Source organism: Ictidomys tridecemlineatus, chromosome 8, assembly GCF_052094955.1.
Source record: "Ictidomys tridecemlineatus isolate mIctTri1 chromosome 8, mIctTri1.hap1, whole genome shotgun sequence".
Taxonomy (NCBI): Eukaryota; Metazoa; Chordata; class Mammalia; order Rodentia; family Sciuridae; genus Ictidomys; species Ictidomys tridecemlineatus.
The window spans coordinates 28,210,143-28,230,474 of record NC_135484.1 but is presented as its reverse complement, the minus strand read 5'-3'; the positions used below and the strand labels follow the sequence as shown (position 1 = coordinate 28,230,474).

Below are 20,332 nucleotides of genomic sequence, written 5' to 3'. Positions count from 1 at the left end.
TTGTCAGAAGAGTCACCAGAGAACTTGCTTCCTCTCTTTCTCTGGCATGTGAGGGTACAGCAGAAAGGCAATCGAAGAAGCCTCACCAAAACCTGACCCTGACCTTTGGTACCCTGACCTTTGTCTAGCCTCCAGAATTATGAACAATTAATTTATGTTTTTAATCCACTCAGCCTATGGTATTTTAATATTGCAACCCAAGGTGACCAAGACATGTTCTTATAGAAATCATGTATCTCTAAACTCCATTAAAACACAAGCAGCGTTGATTCCTCTTTCTTTGCTCTGTTGGAAAAAGAATTTTTCTTAAGCCAACAGTTGGCTGGGAAAATAATATCAACTCACCTAAGAAAAAAAGTAAGAATACTTTAGAAGTTTTTAAATCATTAAACATTTAAAAATTCTATTAAATAAAAAAATCAGTAAAAATATGTTTGCCTGGCTATGTACAGATTTGATGTCATAGTATTTTGCACATAATTTTTAAAAGTTTAAGTAGCAATTTCTAAGGCATTGTCTTAGTTTCATGCTATGGAGAAACATTTAATGAAAAAAGTTGATTATCATCATTATAATAGCAAACACTAATCGAGACTTATTATATCCACCTTTATAGTATAACACTACAATTCACTGTACTTTATAATTAGTTGTGCTTATGTCTGTCTCTTGACTAAAATTGTAAACAATTTCCAGGTCAAGAATCATGTTTTTTATATATTGAACATTTGGTATGGAGCAGGCTCAATAATAGGTAGCTAATGAATGAATAAAGGATACATCACTATAATTCAAGTTACAAAGTAACTTCTAAAGTCTACATTAAAAGACAGGCCAGAGCACCAGGGGAAAATACTGGTAGAAAGAAAGTTGCATTGCAGATAAATAAAATGGATAAGATGTACTGTTTAATTTAAACAGAAGAATTATTTTTGAGGTAGGGAACCAAATGAGATTTTATCTGGGTTTAACAAATGGAAAAAGATGTCCCAACAAGGGAGACACTCCAAGCAAAAATATAATATATTCATTTTTGTTGTTATTACAACAAATTGCCATACTTAAAATGACTTAAAAGAACTCAGATTTATTATGTTATAGTTCTGAAGGCTAAAGAATTGAAATGCATCCCACTGGACCAAAATCAAGGTTCCTCCAGTTTTGTGTTTCTTTCTGTTAACTCAAAGGGAAACTGCATTTTCTCATCTTTTCCATCTTTTGAAGGATCCATTGTTGCTGGCTGTGGGCACATTACTATCTTCAAAGCCAGCAAGCAGAGTCCTTCTCATAGCACACCCCTCTGCCACTGATTTCTCCTACCTTTCTCTTTCATACAAAGACCTCTCAGGGTTACACTGGGCCCATTCAGATAATCCAGGCATTCTCCTAGTGGAATACCAGCTGATAGCAATCCCTCAATTTCTTCAGCTACTAGAATTTCCCTTTGCTGTTTAACCCAACATCTTTACAGGTTACAAGGTCTTAGGATGTGGACATCTTCAGAGGCCATTATTCCACTGCCATTCACAGTATCTGAGTGCATCTGACATGTTGAGTGTGTATCTGACATAAATTCGAGTGACTTGGTGAATGGGAGCCTATTTTTGAAAGTTGAATGCCCCACAAAGGGACTGTTTTTGTAAATAATAATTTTCTTTATGTTAAATTAATCTTAGTAGTTGCCCATCACATTTCATATGTTACATATTTGAAAATGACATGATTTTTTATGTCCAGTCCACAATACAACAACATTTAAAGACAAATAGGATTTAACTGAAGTTTCTTTAATGGTTAATAAGAGTTGAATATCTTAATGACAGCTCAATCAACCAACGCCTCAAAGTTTGAAGGCAAGGTTGGGGTAGTAGTAACAGTATTAAAGAGGCATTGATTAAAAGCCTGGGGATGTACTTCTGAAGTTGAGCCCTGATACTCTAATTCAGACCTACAAACATAAAGAGCAGCAAGATACAGAACATATACAAACCAAAGGTCAGTAGATATTACTTTGCATTTAAGTGGGTGACAGACTGTCAATGTCAAATGCAAAGATATATCAGAGAACAAGGAGTGCAAGAAGTCTTACTAGCAGACCACAGGATAGATTCAAGAAGGGGCCCATGGAAGACAAAGAAAGACCCAGAGATTCAAATAAGAAAATAGAACAGAACAAGTTGGTTTCCATATCCTAGAGACAGAAAGATGCACAATCTTTTTAGGTAATTTACAGAACAGAAGGAACAAAATATCACTTGATTTTTGACTAGGGAAGAGGGGGTGAAAAAGAAAATTACCAAAAGGAAATTCATAGAGAATCTTTTGATGCAAAGGTCTTATACACACATCAATGCTGTGAAGTATTCCAGTGTGCTATGCATTCTTTCCTTGGGGATAGTGCTGTTATTCTTCTAGCAACACTATATATCAAACCGAAAAATGATTTGTTGGGAATCCCCACACCACACTTTGAAGAGCATGATGTATATTCCCTATATTACATGGCCTTCCCTTTATTTTCACTCTCAGTTCTCCTGCCACCCCAGAGGACAATTTCTAAAATTATCTGAAATGATAAGATGATGTATATTAATCATTAATACAATATCTTCCAGCTTCCTCTTTCTTGCTTTTTTTTTTTAGTTGTTCCACTGGATAACAGGAAATATAGGTGTTTGTAACCATAGTAAAGCATTTAGCCTTAGAAAGAACCAAGGAAGACAATGGAAAAAATATAACAAACTGTGTTTCCAATTACCAACAGATGCTTTCATTTATTCTAAGCGTTCTTGTTTAGTTAACTGTACAAATTTTTAATCATATAAATGTGGGGATATTCTAGCCTCATGCTCTTGATTACCCTCGTCTTCCAGCTGATTTCACATGCCTCTGGCTCCTGGCACCTCACAAATACTGCATGAGGGGCAGCATGACTTCCAGGAGATACCTGTTAAAAAGTGTGGCCTGCGGTAGAGTTTATTTTGTCTTTTGTGTTTTCTGTATGTCTGTGTTTTGCTAAGGCAAAACATGAGAAATGGCATTGTGGTGCATTTCTCTGAGTCAGCAGCAGCATTGGCCACTGGCTACAGTGCCATGAAAGACTTTTTCCCATCTTTATTTCTTTGTGGAATCATCTGGTCACCATTCATTCATGCCTGGAATATTATAGTGGGAAAGATTACCAGGCTTCCTCCAAAGACCACTTTGCATAATGTATAATAAATTAAATGAAGAAACTGGTCTTGGTGAGAGTATCCCAATGATGAAGATTGAAGACTCAGAGCTTTTCCTGTACTCCAGCCATTCTGGAAATGGTGACGGGGTGCAAGAAAATGCTGAAAAGGGATGGCAAAATTGGCCAAGTTTTGTTTGACATTTGATGAGAACAGACTTTCAAAAACTTGGTAATAAAGTTCTTTAAGAGTGATCATATATGTTCACCACAGTGGCTTACACTTAATATTCAATCTTATCTTTAAAGTTAATCCAATAAACAATAAACAAAATTAAAAAGCCAAGCAGTGGCTCAAGGTCATGAATATCCCTTGATACAGCCCTCGTTCTTATGTAGCAGTTCTGATTGTTTATTTCCTTTGAAAGTGCTTGACCCCAGCCAGTATAATTGTTCTCCATTCTAATAGGTGTATCTGTAAAGAATGGGTCTTCGGCTGCATTTTCTTTCATAAATGACTAATACAGAACAAGCAGAAAATAGCTGTCACATGGTAGACCTCTAGGCCTGTCACTCAGAATATAGTCACAGATCAACACCGTTGTCATCCTCTGGGAACTTGTTAGAAATGCAAAGTCTCAGTCTTTTATTAAAAAGTCTCAGGTCCCTACCCAGATCTGCCAAATTAGAATCTTGCATTTTAATGGATTACCTGGTTATTCTTTGCATATTAACATCTGAGAAACAGAATAGCATCTGAGAGACACCTGTTGGCATAGATATTTCTTGAAATTCATAACCCCCAGGAGGTAATAAGAGAAAACCAAAAGAGAAAAAAATAATCATTGGAAGAGGCAGCAGGGTTATACTCCATACACAAGGAGCAGTTGAAATTTCCTTCTTTCAAATTGACGTTGAGATCCTTTCAGGTAAAGGTAAGTGAATATCAAGGGCAAATGTAGGTCCTGTTAGAAGGCTTTATTCCTTACTATTTTTTCACTTCCCTTTGTTATGTTGTTTGCATCAATAATCTTTCTGTATCTTATTAGTGACCTGTTTACTTTTATTATATTAAGAGGAAAAGCCTTCATCCAGCAACCCTTTGTGGATTGTCTGCCCTCCACACTCCTTGGGGTCTTCTAAGCCCAGCGTAATTCCTGAGAAATTTCAGAAGTCAGCCATCTCACTTGTACAGAATGAAACAAGAAAAAAAAAAAACGTATTTCAGACTTTGGGTCCCTTGTTATACATTATATTTGGTTTTGCACAAATACTTCTTTTAAATGTACAAATTGATAAGCAATCAAAATTCTAAAAATGTTTGAGGAATAAAGACCCCAGCAAACAATGTGAGGCTCTCATAAGTTTGTCTAGGGAAATGAGGCCAGCAGGCAGCCTGAAGACACATGCTCCTTAGCAGAGCATAGGACACAGAGCAGGAACATCAGACACACCCATTAATCATTATGGACTTCCAGAAGTACAATTCTCCTTTGCCAAAACCTATACAGTATTAACTGGAGCACCAAATAACCCACAGTAAAGATCATGCAGACTTCAACCTAGATGTAATTCATGAGCTGTTACATCTCCAAAATGCACTTATAAATAATATTTATCTTATTGAGCTACTTCTAATAAGTTCACACGTACATTACCTTTTATCTAACTATGCTCATTCACAGGTCAACAATTTTGTCCACCTTATTCTGCCTTTCCACTCTTAAATATCCCCAGGGGCCACTCCCCAATACCCTCTACCCACTACCCCTATCTTTGATTTCCTCAATGCCTGTATCTCCATGAGGAGGGCAAATTTCCAAAGGGATGTTGACTTCAAGGGGTGGGTTTGACTTTTAAGATTTCCAATAGATCCCTGGCTAAAGTTTGAGTTTAAGTAAATTGCCAAGTATGTTATCTTATAGTTTAAAATAATAATATTATATTTTGTAGCACATTTTGGTTTTAAAATAGCTCACATTTTGATCTTCTTATAAGATCCCAGTGCAATGGATAAGGTGCTTTTTGCTCTTATATCCATTTGTAGATAAGGCACTAAGTTTTAAGCAAAATTTGGTAGTGAAACCCAGTTTTTGTAAACCTCAGTAGGCATGTAGGGTTATTTTAGAGATTTTATTGTTGCAGCTGTTTTATAAAAAGTAGACACACTCAAATATGAAATTATGAATAAGTGTCCTCTACCACCACTTATGATCTTTCACAATCAGAAGATATGTTTTGGAATCCTGCAAAGGCTACAGTCAGAGGTGGCCAGGGTCACACACTGTAGAGTTATGTTCAATGTGGAAAAGAACAGGAGGCCATGTTCACTAGCAAGGAGGAACCAAGGAAAGACAAGCAGGTCTTCCTACCACCTTGATCTCATCACTTGAGTTGGCAAAACTCTCAGAGGCAGTCAATTTAGCATAGATTAAGTTACCTAAGAGCCAGGGTAGAGGTCTGACACCAGCTGGAACCCTGGTTCCTCTCTTTAGAAAAACAAAAAATAATAACAACAATGGAAGAAGACCAGATGTAACTCACACTGAAAGCCAGGATCTAGGCAACAGAGCTATACAGATCCAGGTACCTGAAAAAAAAAAAAAAAGAAACCCAGGGACCAAGACAGGAAGTGCTTCTTGCTGCTGTTGTCCTCACAGTCAGTACATACTTGCAAAGTGAATAAGAGAGTGATTGGGTATAGCTTAGATACCTGTTGTGAAATCAAACTATGAATCTGCCAGCTCAACCCCTTTACTTTCCCCATCTCATCTTTCCTCATCTTGCCCCACCCACTCTCCCCCTTTCCCACATGACAACAGAAATATGTACTGCCTTGTATGGTTGGTCTGCAGACCCAGTCCTTTTCCCTACTCGCTGGCACCGTTCCTTGAGATTAGCTAAGGCCAAAGCTATTACATTTCTGTTTCTCCTGAAGGACACTGTAAATTGTTTGAGCTTCTTAGACTACGTTAAACAAAGTTAAAAGACCTGTGTTCCCTTCCCTGTTCATTTTGAGTTGCATTTGAGTTGCGTCTGTGAAAACAGGGTGGTCACGCGCACGTGTGTACATGTGTACGTGTGTGTGTGTGTGTGTCTGTGTGTTTACACATTCATATTTGAACTGAATTGATGGAGAGGACAGTCCCATCAATAGTTTGACATTTTTCCCCAAAAGATAGAAAAGAGATGAGGACTAAAAGAGCAAGTACTTCCAAAATAATTGAATTAGATTTTAATTAAGATGAGGTTTTATGAGAATTTATTGACTAAAAAGAAAATAAGGTGGCAATGAATATCAGTTTCTAAGTTTGCATTTTTAAGGTTCATTCGCTAGAATGATTGGATATACTTAATATTGTTAATATTTTATTTTTTTTAAATCATAAAAAGGCTTATCTGTCTAGTGACTAGAGCACCCACAGTCTATGAGATTTTTACATAGCCATCAGAACATTAAAGATTCTTCAAAATAATTCAGGGACCAAATCAGCTATGCCTTGGACACCCTTCTTTTTGTCTTAGAGTTATCAATTTCTTCTCTTTTATACCTGCAACCACGCATGAAATCTTTCTGCTAGAATTAGGTTTCCATTGGAACAAGCTGTTTTGTCTTTGATAGTTCCCAGTACATTTCTTTCACACAAGAAGAGAACTCCTCTATTTTCCTCTTAATGGGATATTAGGTTGACTCACAATGACTGAAAAAAGAAACTTGGTTATTTTGGAAATCCGTCCTAAAATTTTCTGACTGTAGCACGTGAATTACAGATGTTAACATTTTTAAGAGTTCTTACAAGTCAGGTAGATGAGACTTTGCCCCATGACTCCTCTGAGCACTGAGTATCTCCACCCGTTGCCCCTTACCCTGTGACACAGACTGCTAACACAGTAGTGAATGATGCTCATGGCACAAGCAGAGGAAAAACTATAGCTTTATAGGCATGTTCTTCTAAGATAACTATCTGCAAGACTAAAGGGATGACAGCCTAGGAGATGCCAGCTGCAAAACGTAACAAAACCACCTTTCAGAGCAACAATGTGACACAGAGATTTTAGTCCAGTAAGTTCCAGCCACCATCCCATCAGTTTGCCCCTCTTTTGAGCTTGCAGTTGAGCCAAAATCTCCTGAGCCAAGCTTTCTCGCAAGATTTCCTGTACTTCCTGTTTCTATGTGAGCCAGAAATACCATGAGAACGACCTTTCTTGTGGTATTTTTGCACTTCTGCTCTGGGATGAAGATAATCCCACATTGGGGGAAATTTTTTAAATTGTTCAAACATTTTTAACTTTCAAACCTTCAAGTGAAGTAGTTTCTTCCTTAGGAATGAAAATTTGAAATAGTGTTTGCTTAGCCCTCACTTATCTCCCATAGGAAGTCTTCATGCTCCATGGTTCAACATCTTATAACTTCACATTTTACAAGGAAATATGTAAAATATTATGAAGAATACAGTGTAAATTTATATCCTTGGATTAAAAAATAAAACTTCATTCTTGAAGAACTGTACAATGAAGAGTCATGTTCATAATATTGGCGTATGTGATATATATTATATCATATATTTGTTTTCTTTGTTCTTAACCCCTTTGTTCCAAGGGTCAGGATATCCTGATGCTAAGTGCTATTGCAAAATAACTGAACAAAAATAAAAATAGTCAAACACTTAGGAAACTCTTCAGTTGTTATGTCAAGGAAGTTTGTGACTAAGAAGTGAGTTTAAAACATTATTCAGGAAATATGGTAATAGAGTGCAGCAGCCTACATGTGCTTATTAAAGAAAATATTGTCTCTCAATTCTGAAAAGCCTTGGTGCCTCCAGTCTGATGGAGAGGGAAGATAGGACTGGAAGGGTTGAAGTGGCGGATGTGTCACACTGAGGCGGAATCCTTTCATCTGCTAACAGGGAAATAAAGAATGGCACCACTTCCTGATAAAGTGATCACTGATTATTCCCTCAGTGGGTGGTATAAATATCTGGTTGTATTAGGAAGAGCTGTTTGATCAATATTTTAATGATGAAAGTCATGAAAAGTAGTGTCTTTGATTTTTTTATTGTTTTGCTCCTTTTTCATGTATTTGGAAAGAGAATAGGTTTGCTGGTATACTCTTCCACCCAGAGGGAAAAGAAAGAAAGAGAAAGAGAGAGAGAGAGAGAGAGAGAGAGAGAGAGAGAGAGAAAGAAAGAAAGAAAGAAAGAAAGAAAGAAAGAAAGAAAGAAGAAAAGAAAATCACTTAAATCACTTACCAGTGTGGAACACCCACCTTGTTAACCATAGGTTCAGAGAAATAATGGAATAATACTAACAACAAAATCACAGAAGCTTTTTTTAAAAATGAGGTAGGAGCAATGAAAACAAAACACACTCTATGACGCTCTTTCTCCTCTCCCCCATGTCTCCTCCACGCTCCCCTAAAGAAACATCAAATGATTGTGTGATCAAACCAGCTCCAAAAGGAATGTAGAGCAAGAGCAACAGATTGTACATCAGCAAAATGAAGGGCCAACCAAAACAAAGCCCTTTGCACTGCAGAGATGTGGAGAGAAGAGGAAGATAGGGTTGTTACAATGTCCTCCAAGAAAACAGGGGCTATCCATGTGAATGCTCAAGTTCAAATTGTTCCCACAAACCCAATTAACTGAGGAAAGTGCCAAGCATAATACCACCCCCACTTTTCGTTTATGTCCAGGGCCTTTCACATAAGCTACGGGGGGCATCCCTTGTTGCTGTGTTGGTTCTGCTTCCAGGGTGAGCGCCTTCATCTCCCAGCCTCAGGAAACAAGAGAACTGGCCCATGGTTGTCCTCAATTCAACCGCTCTCATGTGGGGACACAGTAGTCAGTGGCCCAGATATTATGCCCACAGTGCGCTCTCTCCAGAAAGTGAATCTTCCACACATTTCCCCTTTCTTTTCAAGACCGCTCAGGCCCCCTGTGAACATCCTTGAAAATGACTGCTTCCACTTGAAAGTGGGTTTTTAGCCATCCCAAGTTGTGGGTCCAGACAGTACAGACCCACAATATGCATATGCACGGGGACCTTGACGCTTCTCTAACTCACTTCGTTCGCAGCTTTGGAATGTGATTCGATGTTATTTCCCTTCCAGCTGAAGGGCAGCTGAGGTTACAAAGGGATTTGACTAATAAGCCAAAAACCCTGTTAGGTTTGCTGAGAACCCACTGACAGCGAAGGGGGAGGGGTGCGGAGTAGGAGGGAGAGTGTTTGTTTGATCTGGGATCCCAAGATCAGCCCAGTTCCATCCCAGTGTGTCCCCCCACCTGGCCTTTGGAGAGAAGTTGCTGCGAACTGGTTCTGCGGTGCTCAGCTTCCTTTTTTTTTTTTATTTTTATTTTTATTTTTATTTTTTTTCCCTGAGAGCTCCTGGGGGTTTGCAGGCGACCAGAGACCTGGAAGCTTCTAGGCTTCCTGCAGTCCGTGGTTGACTCCTCACCTGACACCTCCCGATAAAACTGGCCTCTGGGGGACCCCGGAGAGTCTGGCAGAGAGACAGCCTCCCTTCTTTGCCTGAAGTCCTTCCGAGCTGAGACGTTTGACAAACTTTGACAAGCACCAAAAAAGCAAATTGGAAACAAATCAGGAGGAAGAGGAGGGAAAGCAAATGCAGAGAACTCCATGGCTTTCCTTCCCCCTGCTGTCGTTCCAGCTGTAGCCTGGGATTAATTAAGTGCTGTGAACTCAGTGCCTGAGAGAGAAGGGAAAAGGAAAAAAAAATGCATTCTATCTCTCAGGAAGGAGTACAGTAACAGTTTCTCACCAGTGAGAAACCTTGGGAAGTGCCTCGCTCTCGTCGCCAGCGTTTGCGCGGGGACCGGAGAGACAGGAGGCTGTGCCAGGCTGGAGGAGGCTTGTCTTTCCAAGGCTGGAGAGGATCTCACGGGGGCTCGGCTACCCCTGCCGAGGGAGAATTTCCCTTTTGCGAGCAGCAGCGGCGGCGGCGGCAGCGGCGGCGACAGTGGCGGCGGCAGCCCTACCTCCTCTTGTGGGGCACAGGGCAGAATGCCTGTACTAGAGCGGTATTTCCACTCGGCAGAGCTAGGCAGGAGGTGGACAGCCCCAGAAGGTGTGCTGCCCTCCTCCCTGGGCAGCCGGCCGGGGTGCCAGCAGGGGCCGCTGCCCTGGGACTTGCCAGAGATGATCAGGATGGTCAAGCTGGTTTGGAAATCCAAAAGTGAACTGCAGGCAACCAAGCAGAGGGGCATTCTGGAAAACGAAGATGCTCTCCACAGCTTTCCAGGTAAATCGACTGTGGGGTGCAACAAGGTCTTGGCAGGGCCACATCTGATTAATCGAAGAGCCCAAGTCAGAAAAATGGGAAAAGGAAGGGAGACAAACTGTACAGTTTAGGGTCCAAGGGCTGGGACTTACACATGTTGGCTCTGTTGTAGAAAAGCATCTAAAAATTTAAGAGTGATAAGGTAGGAGGTGCATGGGGGTGGAAATAAGAAACCTGGGATTTGGGCTTAGACTGCTTCAGGCTTGCCCTGTGGGCTCAAACAAGCTTGAGTTTCCAGAGTTTCAGTCCTCCAGAGGAGAGGGTGGAATTGGATGCTTTTTAATGTCCATCCTGCCTCCAACCTTTCTTGTTGACATATTAGAGCTACCTCCCAAAACAAAACAAAACAAAAATATTCTCTTTGAGTTGCTTTTTGTAATTCTGCATATAAAGTAAAATGTATCTTCCAGTTGTTAACTATACAACTATAGAATGTATGATATTCCCAGGACTGCCTTAGGCCTACACCCTTTCCATGTCCTGGGCAAGTTGGTAAACTCTCGTGCCTCAGTTTCCTTTTTGACAAGCAACAATAATACAAACAACCCTAAACTGATAAAAGGAAAAATCAACTCACCCACAAATGTGGAAATGATGATTCATAGAGGATTTGTCATATCATAAGAATGTGCTGTATTTGGGACTGTCATGGAGAATTTGCTGTTTCTAACAGTGAGCACAAGGACACAAGGATGCCTAGGATCCCCCTAAAGGATCCCAATGGGCTCCCTAAATTACACATGCTATAAGTGATTCCAGGGTGATCTCTCCCTTTGTGGAATATGTTGGTAAATATTTGTAAAGTGGTGGCTTCACTTGAGAAGAAAGAATATGAGTGTGTGTTTATGTATTTGACGTTTTGGCTGGCCCTATGCAGTGGAATCCTGACATGCCATTGGCGGTGAGAGATGGGGTGGACAGAAAAGATACACCAAAAATTACCTCTCTCTTTCTCATGGAAAGAGACTAGGAAATTAAAACTTGCCTGGTTTTGTTTTTAATAACTTATGACAGAAACTTTTTTTTTGGTTAAGTTTCCTAATAACCTATAAAGAATATTATAAAAAAGTAATGGTCTGAGCAAAGAAAAGAATTTTTAAAAAACAAACCAATGTTGGTCTCTAGTAAACAATGAGTATTTAAGTACTTAGAAAAGAGAAGGAAACCAATCATCCTGAGGTTTATGTGGCATTCGAGAGATGGAGCACTGGGAAATGGGTCTTGGTCAGAAGAAATGAGGTAATGCGGAAGCCATCCCATATTTCGTGTGTATAGGGCAAGCAAAGTGGAAAAAGCCACCTGGGCAGAAAATTCAACTATGACACTTCAACTGTTGCTCTCCTCGGTTTGTTTTATTAAATTAAATGATTAAAATTCATATTTGAAATGGCACCCTCTGGTAAAACTGCCGAATTCAACAGATGTTAGCGTGTCAGTGGGGTTGGAGGTATGTTATTTTTCTCTCGTGTGTTAGTGGGTGTCTGACTCCTGAAGACGCACTACTACAGAGAGAAAACAGAGCTAGTTTAACTTCTCATGGCTTAAATGGGTTTTCTTGCCTTTTGCTAGGACAGGTAGTTGAGTCTTAATGGAAATGCATCGGTGGCCATTTGGAAAGATCACTGCACCCTAGGCTGCAGTCCTGGTCACCCTGCCTGGAAGGAGCAGGCTCTAGCTCAGTACCTCCCTAAAGGATGCTGGTCCCCCTCCCTTCTTCTTCCTTTGCCTTCTCATTCTCAGAGAGAGAAGGGCTCACAATTTCTGGTGTCTGCAAAAAATCTTTTATCATCCACCTATGAACAGAGGGCCTTAGGATGAGCCCCAGAGATGAGCTGCTTTGCTTTCAGAATTATCTCTTGCTTCCTCTTCCTCATTCACCTGGTTCCCAAAGCCCTTTCCTTGCCCAGCATCAGGTGCTGTTCAACTGCGCCATTTTCACCACTAGGGAGTGGCATCAGGGACCCTCAGGAACACAAAATCTGCCATTTCTCCATTTTTAGAAATGATGGCTTAAGCAGTTTACCCCTGTGTGTACAGGTTTATGGTAGAAATGATCCCCCCACAACACACATCAGTTCTCACCCTTGCCTCAGTGCCCTCAAACAATTTATACTGTTACAGTATCATTAAGCAACTCATTGTGCATCAAGTGGCACCCTACCTCTAAGTTCTGTGCTTGAAATGTCTTCTTTGGATCAACTGATTGAAAATGTTGTATTCAGACTACCAAATCCAGTTCAAGCATCCGGTCCCACCTTCTCCAATAGCTGTGGGTTCCCTCCTCTTGGCTGTCTTTACCATTAGGTACTTAATACATTGCATGTGTGGCAACAACAGTTTTTCTACGCTAGTAACTGAAAACAGGAAAACTAAATATTACAAACTCTGTGTATATTTTGACTGCTTGTGGTATCAGATGAATTGGTTTAAATGTTTAAAAACCATGAAATTGCAGAAATTCTGAATAGAACTAATAGTCACTTTAGAGGACTCTAGAGATGGTGTTACCAGTCTAATGTAACCTTAAAAGTTCCAGTTTTTCTCTTCCTTCATGAAGGGCATCATTATTTTTACTCGTATTTTTTAGATGACACTGGAACTTTGTTCTTTACGAGTGAAATAGAAAAATGTTTTGAGGTTTTATTTTAAATGGAGAGGGCAAAAAGAATTCATGGGAAAATAAGGATATAAATAAGTATTCGTGAGAGATTTTTAAGATGAAATACACTGAATTGGATGGAGACACAGGAGTCTCTAGTGCTCTGATGAGAGCAAGGTGACATGTGGACATCTCCCACCATCTTCAGATCAGCATGCACCAGAGACACTTCAGTGGCTGTTCCAAACCATAGGCTGGAGAAGAGAATGGGAGACAGCAAGAAGAAGAAGGACTAGTCACTTTCACATGTTGGGGCTTATGGCATCTTTGGTCAAGCCAGGCACTGGCCAAAAAGCACTGTTTACCCTAGAAAGGGACTCTGGAGGAGATGGGTATGTTTGAAGTCAGAATGTCAACTCAGTTTATTGAATTGTACCATACTATTTAATTATTCACATCTTTTCCCCCTTTTCTCAGGGTCATCTGATTAACTAGTTAGCCCCTATATTTTTAGAACTGAGGTAAATAGTTCAGAGACTAAGCAATTTGACCAAGCTGACACATTTCAACTGTGTCAGAACCAGATCAGGACCTCAGTTGCCCAACTCTGGTCTCCAAAACTCACATGACTGGGGCATGTGGTAGGTAATTTAAATTTATACTTAAGACATGGCTTTATCGATTATATGTTGATGGAGCAAGCATGAGAATTCATGATGCAAACCTCAGTCAAACCAGAAAAATAATAGTAGCAGACAAAAGAATTTAAAGAATTGTACCTCCTTTGCATTTTTCTACTTATCTTGTGAATTTTAGTTTTAGAAAGAAGCTTCAAGTGCTGGGAAGACCCAGGGGAAAATCCTCATCTACTATTAACAGAAATTAAGCTTCTATCACAGGGGTAAAAGCCTGCTCTGAGGTAGGGAGCAGGGAGAGAAGAGGATGAGAAACAACAGGTGGTTTCTCAGATGCTGCGAACACAAATATTATTCTAATTATGATTCTAGCCAGCAAGCAGCTTAAGACTAGACATCTCCTAGCAGGACTTGTTCTTAGTTGAATAAATAATTTGATTTTAAAATTCAGTCCAAATAACTGCAAACTCTACAGCTATGGAACTTACCTTTCATTTTGGCATCTCTGGTCTAAATTTTACATTATATTTTACTTATTTATTAGGCTTGTTCCCATTTCAATAAAGCCTTTGGTTCCAGAAAAAATATAGAAAACACAACTGTCTCTCTCAAAAAAAAAAAAAAGAAAAGAAGAAGAAGAAAAATTGGAGCCCATTTCTCAATAGCCATTGAAACTCACATTTCATAGAGAATACAAATATCAGAAATTTGCTTTATACCCAGGTCTAAATATCAAACATCAGACAAGAAAATTCCTCAAAAGAATTTTGGTTCCTAAACTCCACAATTCATATTAGCACTTAATGTATAATTTTAAACTTTTCAATAATCAGACATGATATGAATTTAATATGGTAAAGACTAAACACTCTGATCATTATAATTCAAGGAACATTTATTAGTTGCTTCATGTATACCAGGGATTGTGCTAGACAACATAACTCAGAGATGAATCAACAGACTCAGAGAACAATTATGAATTTATGAATCAGAGTTCAGTCTACAGAGTCAGTGTGAAAACAAGCACTTATTAGTTTAAGCCTCTCTGTCCACTCAAAATATTGACTGTAAAACTAGTAAAATTCAAGAACACTTGTAAAACTTCACATATACTTTCAAATACTCATCAGTGCCTAAAGATCTCATTCAAAGAAAAATAAATTGCTTTAAAAATCAATTTGTCTCAACAGCAAATAACCTGACATGAATTCATAAGGTTTTGCTAAAACTACTGCTCGTATAAAGCTATACTGGATAATAATCATTGACCATTTAATCCATCCTTAAAATGGGAATGCAAAATTAATTCAAAACTGGAAAACATCCTTTCACTATGAACTGAACCTTTTCTTGCACTTTGATTTGTTTTTGTGCATGACAGAAACCCAAGTTCAAAGTGATTTTCTCCAGCTTCCCAGTTCTGATTGGTTCTAAGTCCATAAGAAAGGCTCAATGTGTCAGATTTTAGTTAAAGTGTTGAGATTTAAAGGTTTTAAAACCCTGCATCTCCATTACTGAATTGTGTGACCTTGGACAAGTTACTTCACCTCTCAGAGCCTTAGTTTCTCTCCCATAAAAAGGGAAAAACTGTAATAGCACCTTCACATTAGGTTGTAATGAGAATTAAATGAGATAATGCCCCCTCTTAAAAAAAAAAAAAAAAGTGCCTAGAAAGAGCCCAAGCCCTGCTACATTCTCAGTAATGGTAAGCATAACACACAATTATGGGCTTTATGTGTTATTTTTCATCAACTTCTCTCTCATCTTTTCCCTCTTATCTATTCAGTTATGTGGCCCTTGTTCAAACCTCGTGTCATATTGTCTATAAGTCTGCAGCAGCTGCCAATGGCAGAATCTTCTCTACCCCTCTTCTTTCTGCTCTGGGATTTAGCATAACAATGTTAAAAAAGAAAAGGCAGAGTTTTCTCACCCCTCTCCAAATTCTTCAATGATTTTCCAGCTGCAGAAAAAAAGAAAATCGACAATCCTTCGTCTTGCATTCAAAGGAGGAAGGAGCTCACTTTACTTGTCAATGTTGCCCTCTGAGCACTTATATTCTATCCAGACAAGACAAGCATCTTACAGCTTCCTTTTTGCATTATACTTTTTGTTCCCAATGCTTAATATGACTTCCCTCCAGGTACCCAATTTCTCCCATTCCCACACTCACATGCAAGGCTATTCATGAAGCCTTCTCAAGATGACTGAAGAAAGATACAACTAGCCTTCAGTATCCAGGGGTTCTGCATTCATGGACTCAGTCAATTATGGATCAAATAATAATAATAACAATAATAATAATGATAATAATAATATAAAAATGCACTTGTACTTAATCTATACAGACATCTTTCTTGTCATTATTTCCTAAACATCAACTATTTACATAGCACTCACACTGCACCAGATATTATAAGCAATCTGGATGATGTGAATAGGTTATGTACAAATACAGCATCACTTTATATAAAGGACTTGAGCATCCCTGGATTTGGTATCTGCATAAGGCTCTGGAGCTAATCCCCAGAGGATAATCAGAATGACTGTCTTCCTCTTATGAAATCTCATAGAACTTCTTTTGTATTTATTTCACAGGCAAATCACTTTATTTTGTTACAAGTAGTGTACATTTGCTTCTTCCCCTCCACCATTACCTGCTCTTTGAGAGTCTGGAGAACATTCTATTTTTTGTGTGTGTTCACCCTAACATCTTTCACTTGTCAGCCACTCAATACATTTTGATATGTGTGGGGGGTGGAGGGTGGTGTTAGAAAAGTATCAGAAGGAATAAAATCATTTACAAGTTGCCATTAAGTGCCTGAATGAACATTTTTTTCCTAGAGACAGATTATTCAAGATGCATAAATCCGAGGGTTTTTTTTCTTTTAATGGAATCATTTTTAAACTTGTATTCTAGCAGAAGATCAGGATTAGTCATTATGGCTTTTAAAATGTAAGAATACACAAGAGTGAATTTCAGAACTCAAAACTAATATGAGACAGTTCTCTCTACATAAAGAAGTTGTAATTTACTGATAATTACAAAATTTTAGAGCAAATGCTTACAAACTTTGCATTCATTTATATACTTTAAAAATAATTACTCTGCTCATGCATCTTGGACTGCTTTATATAAACTCAACCAAAGTTTCTAAAGTTGCTTCTTTTACAGACAACAGCCTGTGTACTCTCTAACATAATTTCAAAAATAGAGTGCAGAAGAGATGTGTTTACTTGGCCCTACAAATGAGCTTTTGAGGTGATGAAGCTAAGGGGAAGATGTTATTTCCACATCTTCTGCTCTTTGCCTGAAAGCTGCTTCTTTTTTCTTTTCTTTCTTTTTTTATTTTTTCCAATAAGGCTGGTTTAACTGGATAATGAAGCACTGATTTTATAAAACTCAGAGAAGCAACTGGAAATGTGTGCTCTTTTCTACCATCTAATTTTTTTTCTCTCTTTGATTGTCAATGAATGCATAGTAGGTACATCTCACCATATCAAAAATTTAAGCAAAGCTCACAGTGCTTGTATCATGTCTACGTGAATTTTATCCTTCCTCTTTTCCTTTTATCACTCTCTACTTTTCCATGAATTTCTCTTTGGAATTGATATCAATGTCTAAAATGCTAAGAGAAGTTTTATCTTTTGTCTTAAATTTCCTCAAATTACAAAATTAATCAGAGACCCTTAAGAACTTAAAAAACCCACATGGAATATATGTTATAGATTATAAACCAAGCCCCTGTCCTGAGCATTTGGTCACTTTATCAGCTCTTGCACAAGTGCTAAGGGAGTACTTGAGCTAGCAAATCACATCTTTATCATTAGCAACAAGATAAAACTTAAAAGTTAGCCTTGTACACAATTAGGAGGCGTGATTGACAAAGCAGCATTGACTTGTGGATGGCCTTGAGTCCAAGAGGCCAAGCTCACTGAAGAAAAATAAAATCCTGGAGAATAGAAGAACAAATTTCAAGAGAAACTGAGTAGCAGTTTCATGTACTTGGTAATAGAAAATAAAAAGTACTAGATCCAGAAAACTGTAAAATAAAAATCAAGATGAGCGTTGCAGAGCACATGAATGTAAATCTTTAGTCAAGTTATTGAAAAGAAAAAATTGAATAGCCAAGGGTAGTGAGAAACACAGAAATGAAATGATTAGAACTTTTACAGTTGAATCCTTGTGTGTTCCTTAACCTGTGGAGTTAAAGCCAATGTGTGAGATTCTCTTTTGTGCTTCCCTCTCCAAATACTTTGAGATGGCACCCAATTATCTCAAATAAATCTACGTACATAAATAACAGGCACTTCAGAAAACCTAAAGATATACATATCTAGAAGGTCTCATTCAAGGAGGTAGATAGAATTTGCTGAAGGTATTTCAGATACAGATATCTCAACAGGCAAAAACTAGGAACAATCTAAATAGCATCACTCATATGGACATATGCATATGGAAAAGCAAAAATGTGGTCTGTCAATATGGTGAAACACTATTCAACAATAAAAAGAAACCAACTACTGGCTTATGATACATTATGAACGAATCTCAAAAACATTACGGGAAGATAAAGAAGCCATACCCAAGAGACCATATATCCTATGGTTCCATCTGTATGAAATGTCCAGAAAAAGAAAATTTATAGAGACAGAAAGTAAATCAGTGCTTGCCAGGAGTTGGGGGTAGGAATGGGATTAATTGCAAATGAACATTAGGATCTTGTCAGAGAAGTGGAAATATCCTAAAACTGACTTAAGGTGATGGCCGTACTACCCAGCAAAGTTATTAAAAATCATTGAATTGTACTCTTGAAACTGGATAATTTATGATACATAAAATACACCTTAATAAAAATGGGGTTTTTTTAAAAAAAGAAGAAAAGAAAGAGAAGAGAAAGGAATAGATGGAGAACCCAGCAAAGAGTGCCTGGGGGCAGGAAGTGAAATGAGGAGGAAACAGCTGCTGTTTAAAATATTTGTAAAAGAGATTTCAAATTTCCATACTCAATTGTGTCATAAAATACAGCCTATGTCTCTTCTCCAACCAATCAAATTTTGCTCTTGAACCCATCTAAATGGAGAATAAGAAGGTTTAAATTTTTTAATTGATGACATGGTTGTCAGTCTTTTCTGGATTAAATTACTTCTTTCCCTTCCTCCTTGTTCTCCCCAAGATGGCATCAGGGTGCATGTGTGCCTTAGTCCCCATATACCTATCTGAATGCTTCTGCCCCACACACGTGCAAGGTGCCAACCTGAGAGGCAGAACCACAGGTATGTTCTACTATTGGCTCTGCCTTTGACTCCCCTTCCCCAACTCCCCAGGGCATCAGGAGTGGCCTCTGCACCTCTCCTGTTTAAACATATCTTCCCCTGCACCCTCGAAGTTTTCCCCCCAGGAGAAGGAAATCTCTGTGTGGAACCAAATCCACAGGCCTCCCTCCCAGTATGGTAAAGAAATCTTTAGTATATTAAGTAATTAAAGAATGAAGACAATCCATTTATCTTTCCATAAAGAGCAGTTCTCAAGATTATTGTTCTGCTATAAACTCACACACAAAACAAACCCGAATTCGGTTACTCTGAAGGTCAAATGATGATTGTCAGCTCCCTCTTTCTCTTCTCCTTCTTGCAACAGCATTCTTGATCAGCCTCAGTAGATACCTCTGGTGGGACAGAACAAGAAGATATGTCCAGGAGAGTGAAAAAATAATAAATAATAAATAAAGAAATAAAAGAAACAGCACATGGATGCACAGATATGGCTCAACAAACTTTGTCTGCATTACCCTGTGGTTGCACTACTATGTGCTTAACCCTATGCCTGAGGGTTGCACCTTCACTGGGACTTGCTTGCACTCTGTTATCATGCATATGCTGAACTCAATTGTTCTCACTTCTCTGTTCCCTCCTTCACTTTCTCTCTTAAAAATATACTACATTTCAGCAAAGTCTCCGGACTTTGACACTGGAAAGTTCAACTGAATGAGTGTAATACAGGAAACAGGATGTGTACCAATATATACCTTTCTGGTTGGTTTCTGAGGTTTTGTATCTGCAACTAATTGTAATTGTGGTCATAATTATACAGTGCATTGTACTCTGGTCAGGTTTCATGCATTTTCACTGCTTGAATGAGCTAACTGGAAATTTCTGAGAATTCTACTCCTTCCTTCTCTGGTCCCTGGCCCCTAGGGATGGAAAGTGCTGGAGGAAGTGAGGGTGAACTCCAGTCAGGCTGCCAGCATTGCAGCGGGATCATTATGTTCTTCTAGCACTGTAACAGGAATCACTACGGCCTCTTCCAAGAGGGTCTATTAGGGGAATCTGCTGCCTCTTCCCCCTCCTGTCTCTAGAACCCACTGGAGATTTAGATACATCCATCTCCTTTGAATTCTGAGCTTTTCACTGCTTTTCGTTAATAAGCTCCTAATTCTGTAGTAGAAAAAGAGGAACTATTTCCTTGTCAATTAAATTAGTATATAAAATCAAGAAATTATGGATTCACCAGATTTGTAAAATCTAAAGCAAATTCTTCCTACCCTGTTTAGGATGAAAATACCCTATTGCTTGATTTGGTGATAAGAGCATTGTAAAACATGAATAGACAAAATTGGACTAAAACAAAT

General features: G+C 38.6%; 1 protein-coding gene across 2 annotated transcripts in view; it reads left to right on the top strand.

Moving 5' to 3' along the window:
• The window catches only part of Pde7b (phosphodiesterase 7B), a 310,553-nt gene that overhangs the window by 160,629 nt on the left and 129,592 nt on the right, over positions 1 to 20,332 (top strand). Inside the window, exon 1 of one of the 2 annotated variants that reach the window (XM_005329793.5) lies at positions 9,875 to 10,430. The exons of the other annotated variant lie outside the window; for it this stretch is intronic. Within the exon in view, the coding sequence (XP_005329850.1) occupies positions 10,193 to 10,430 (238 nt within the window). The 5' untranslated portion in view covers positions 9,875 to 10,192. Of the gene's footprint in view, positions 1 to 9,874; positions 10,431 to 20,332 lie in introns of those variants that run through there. 2 annotated transcript variants of the gene reach the window in all.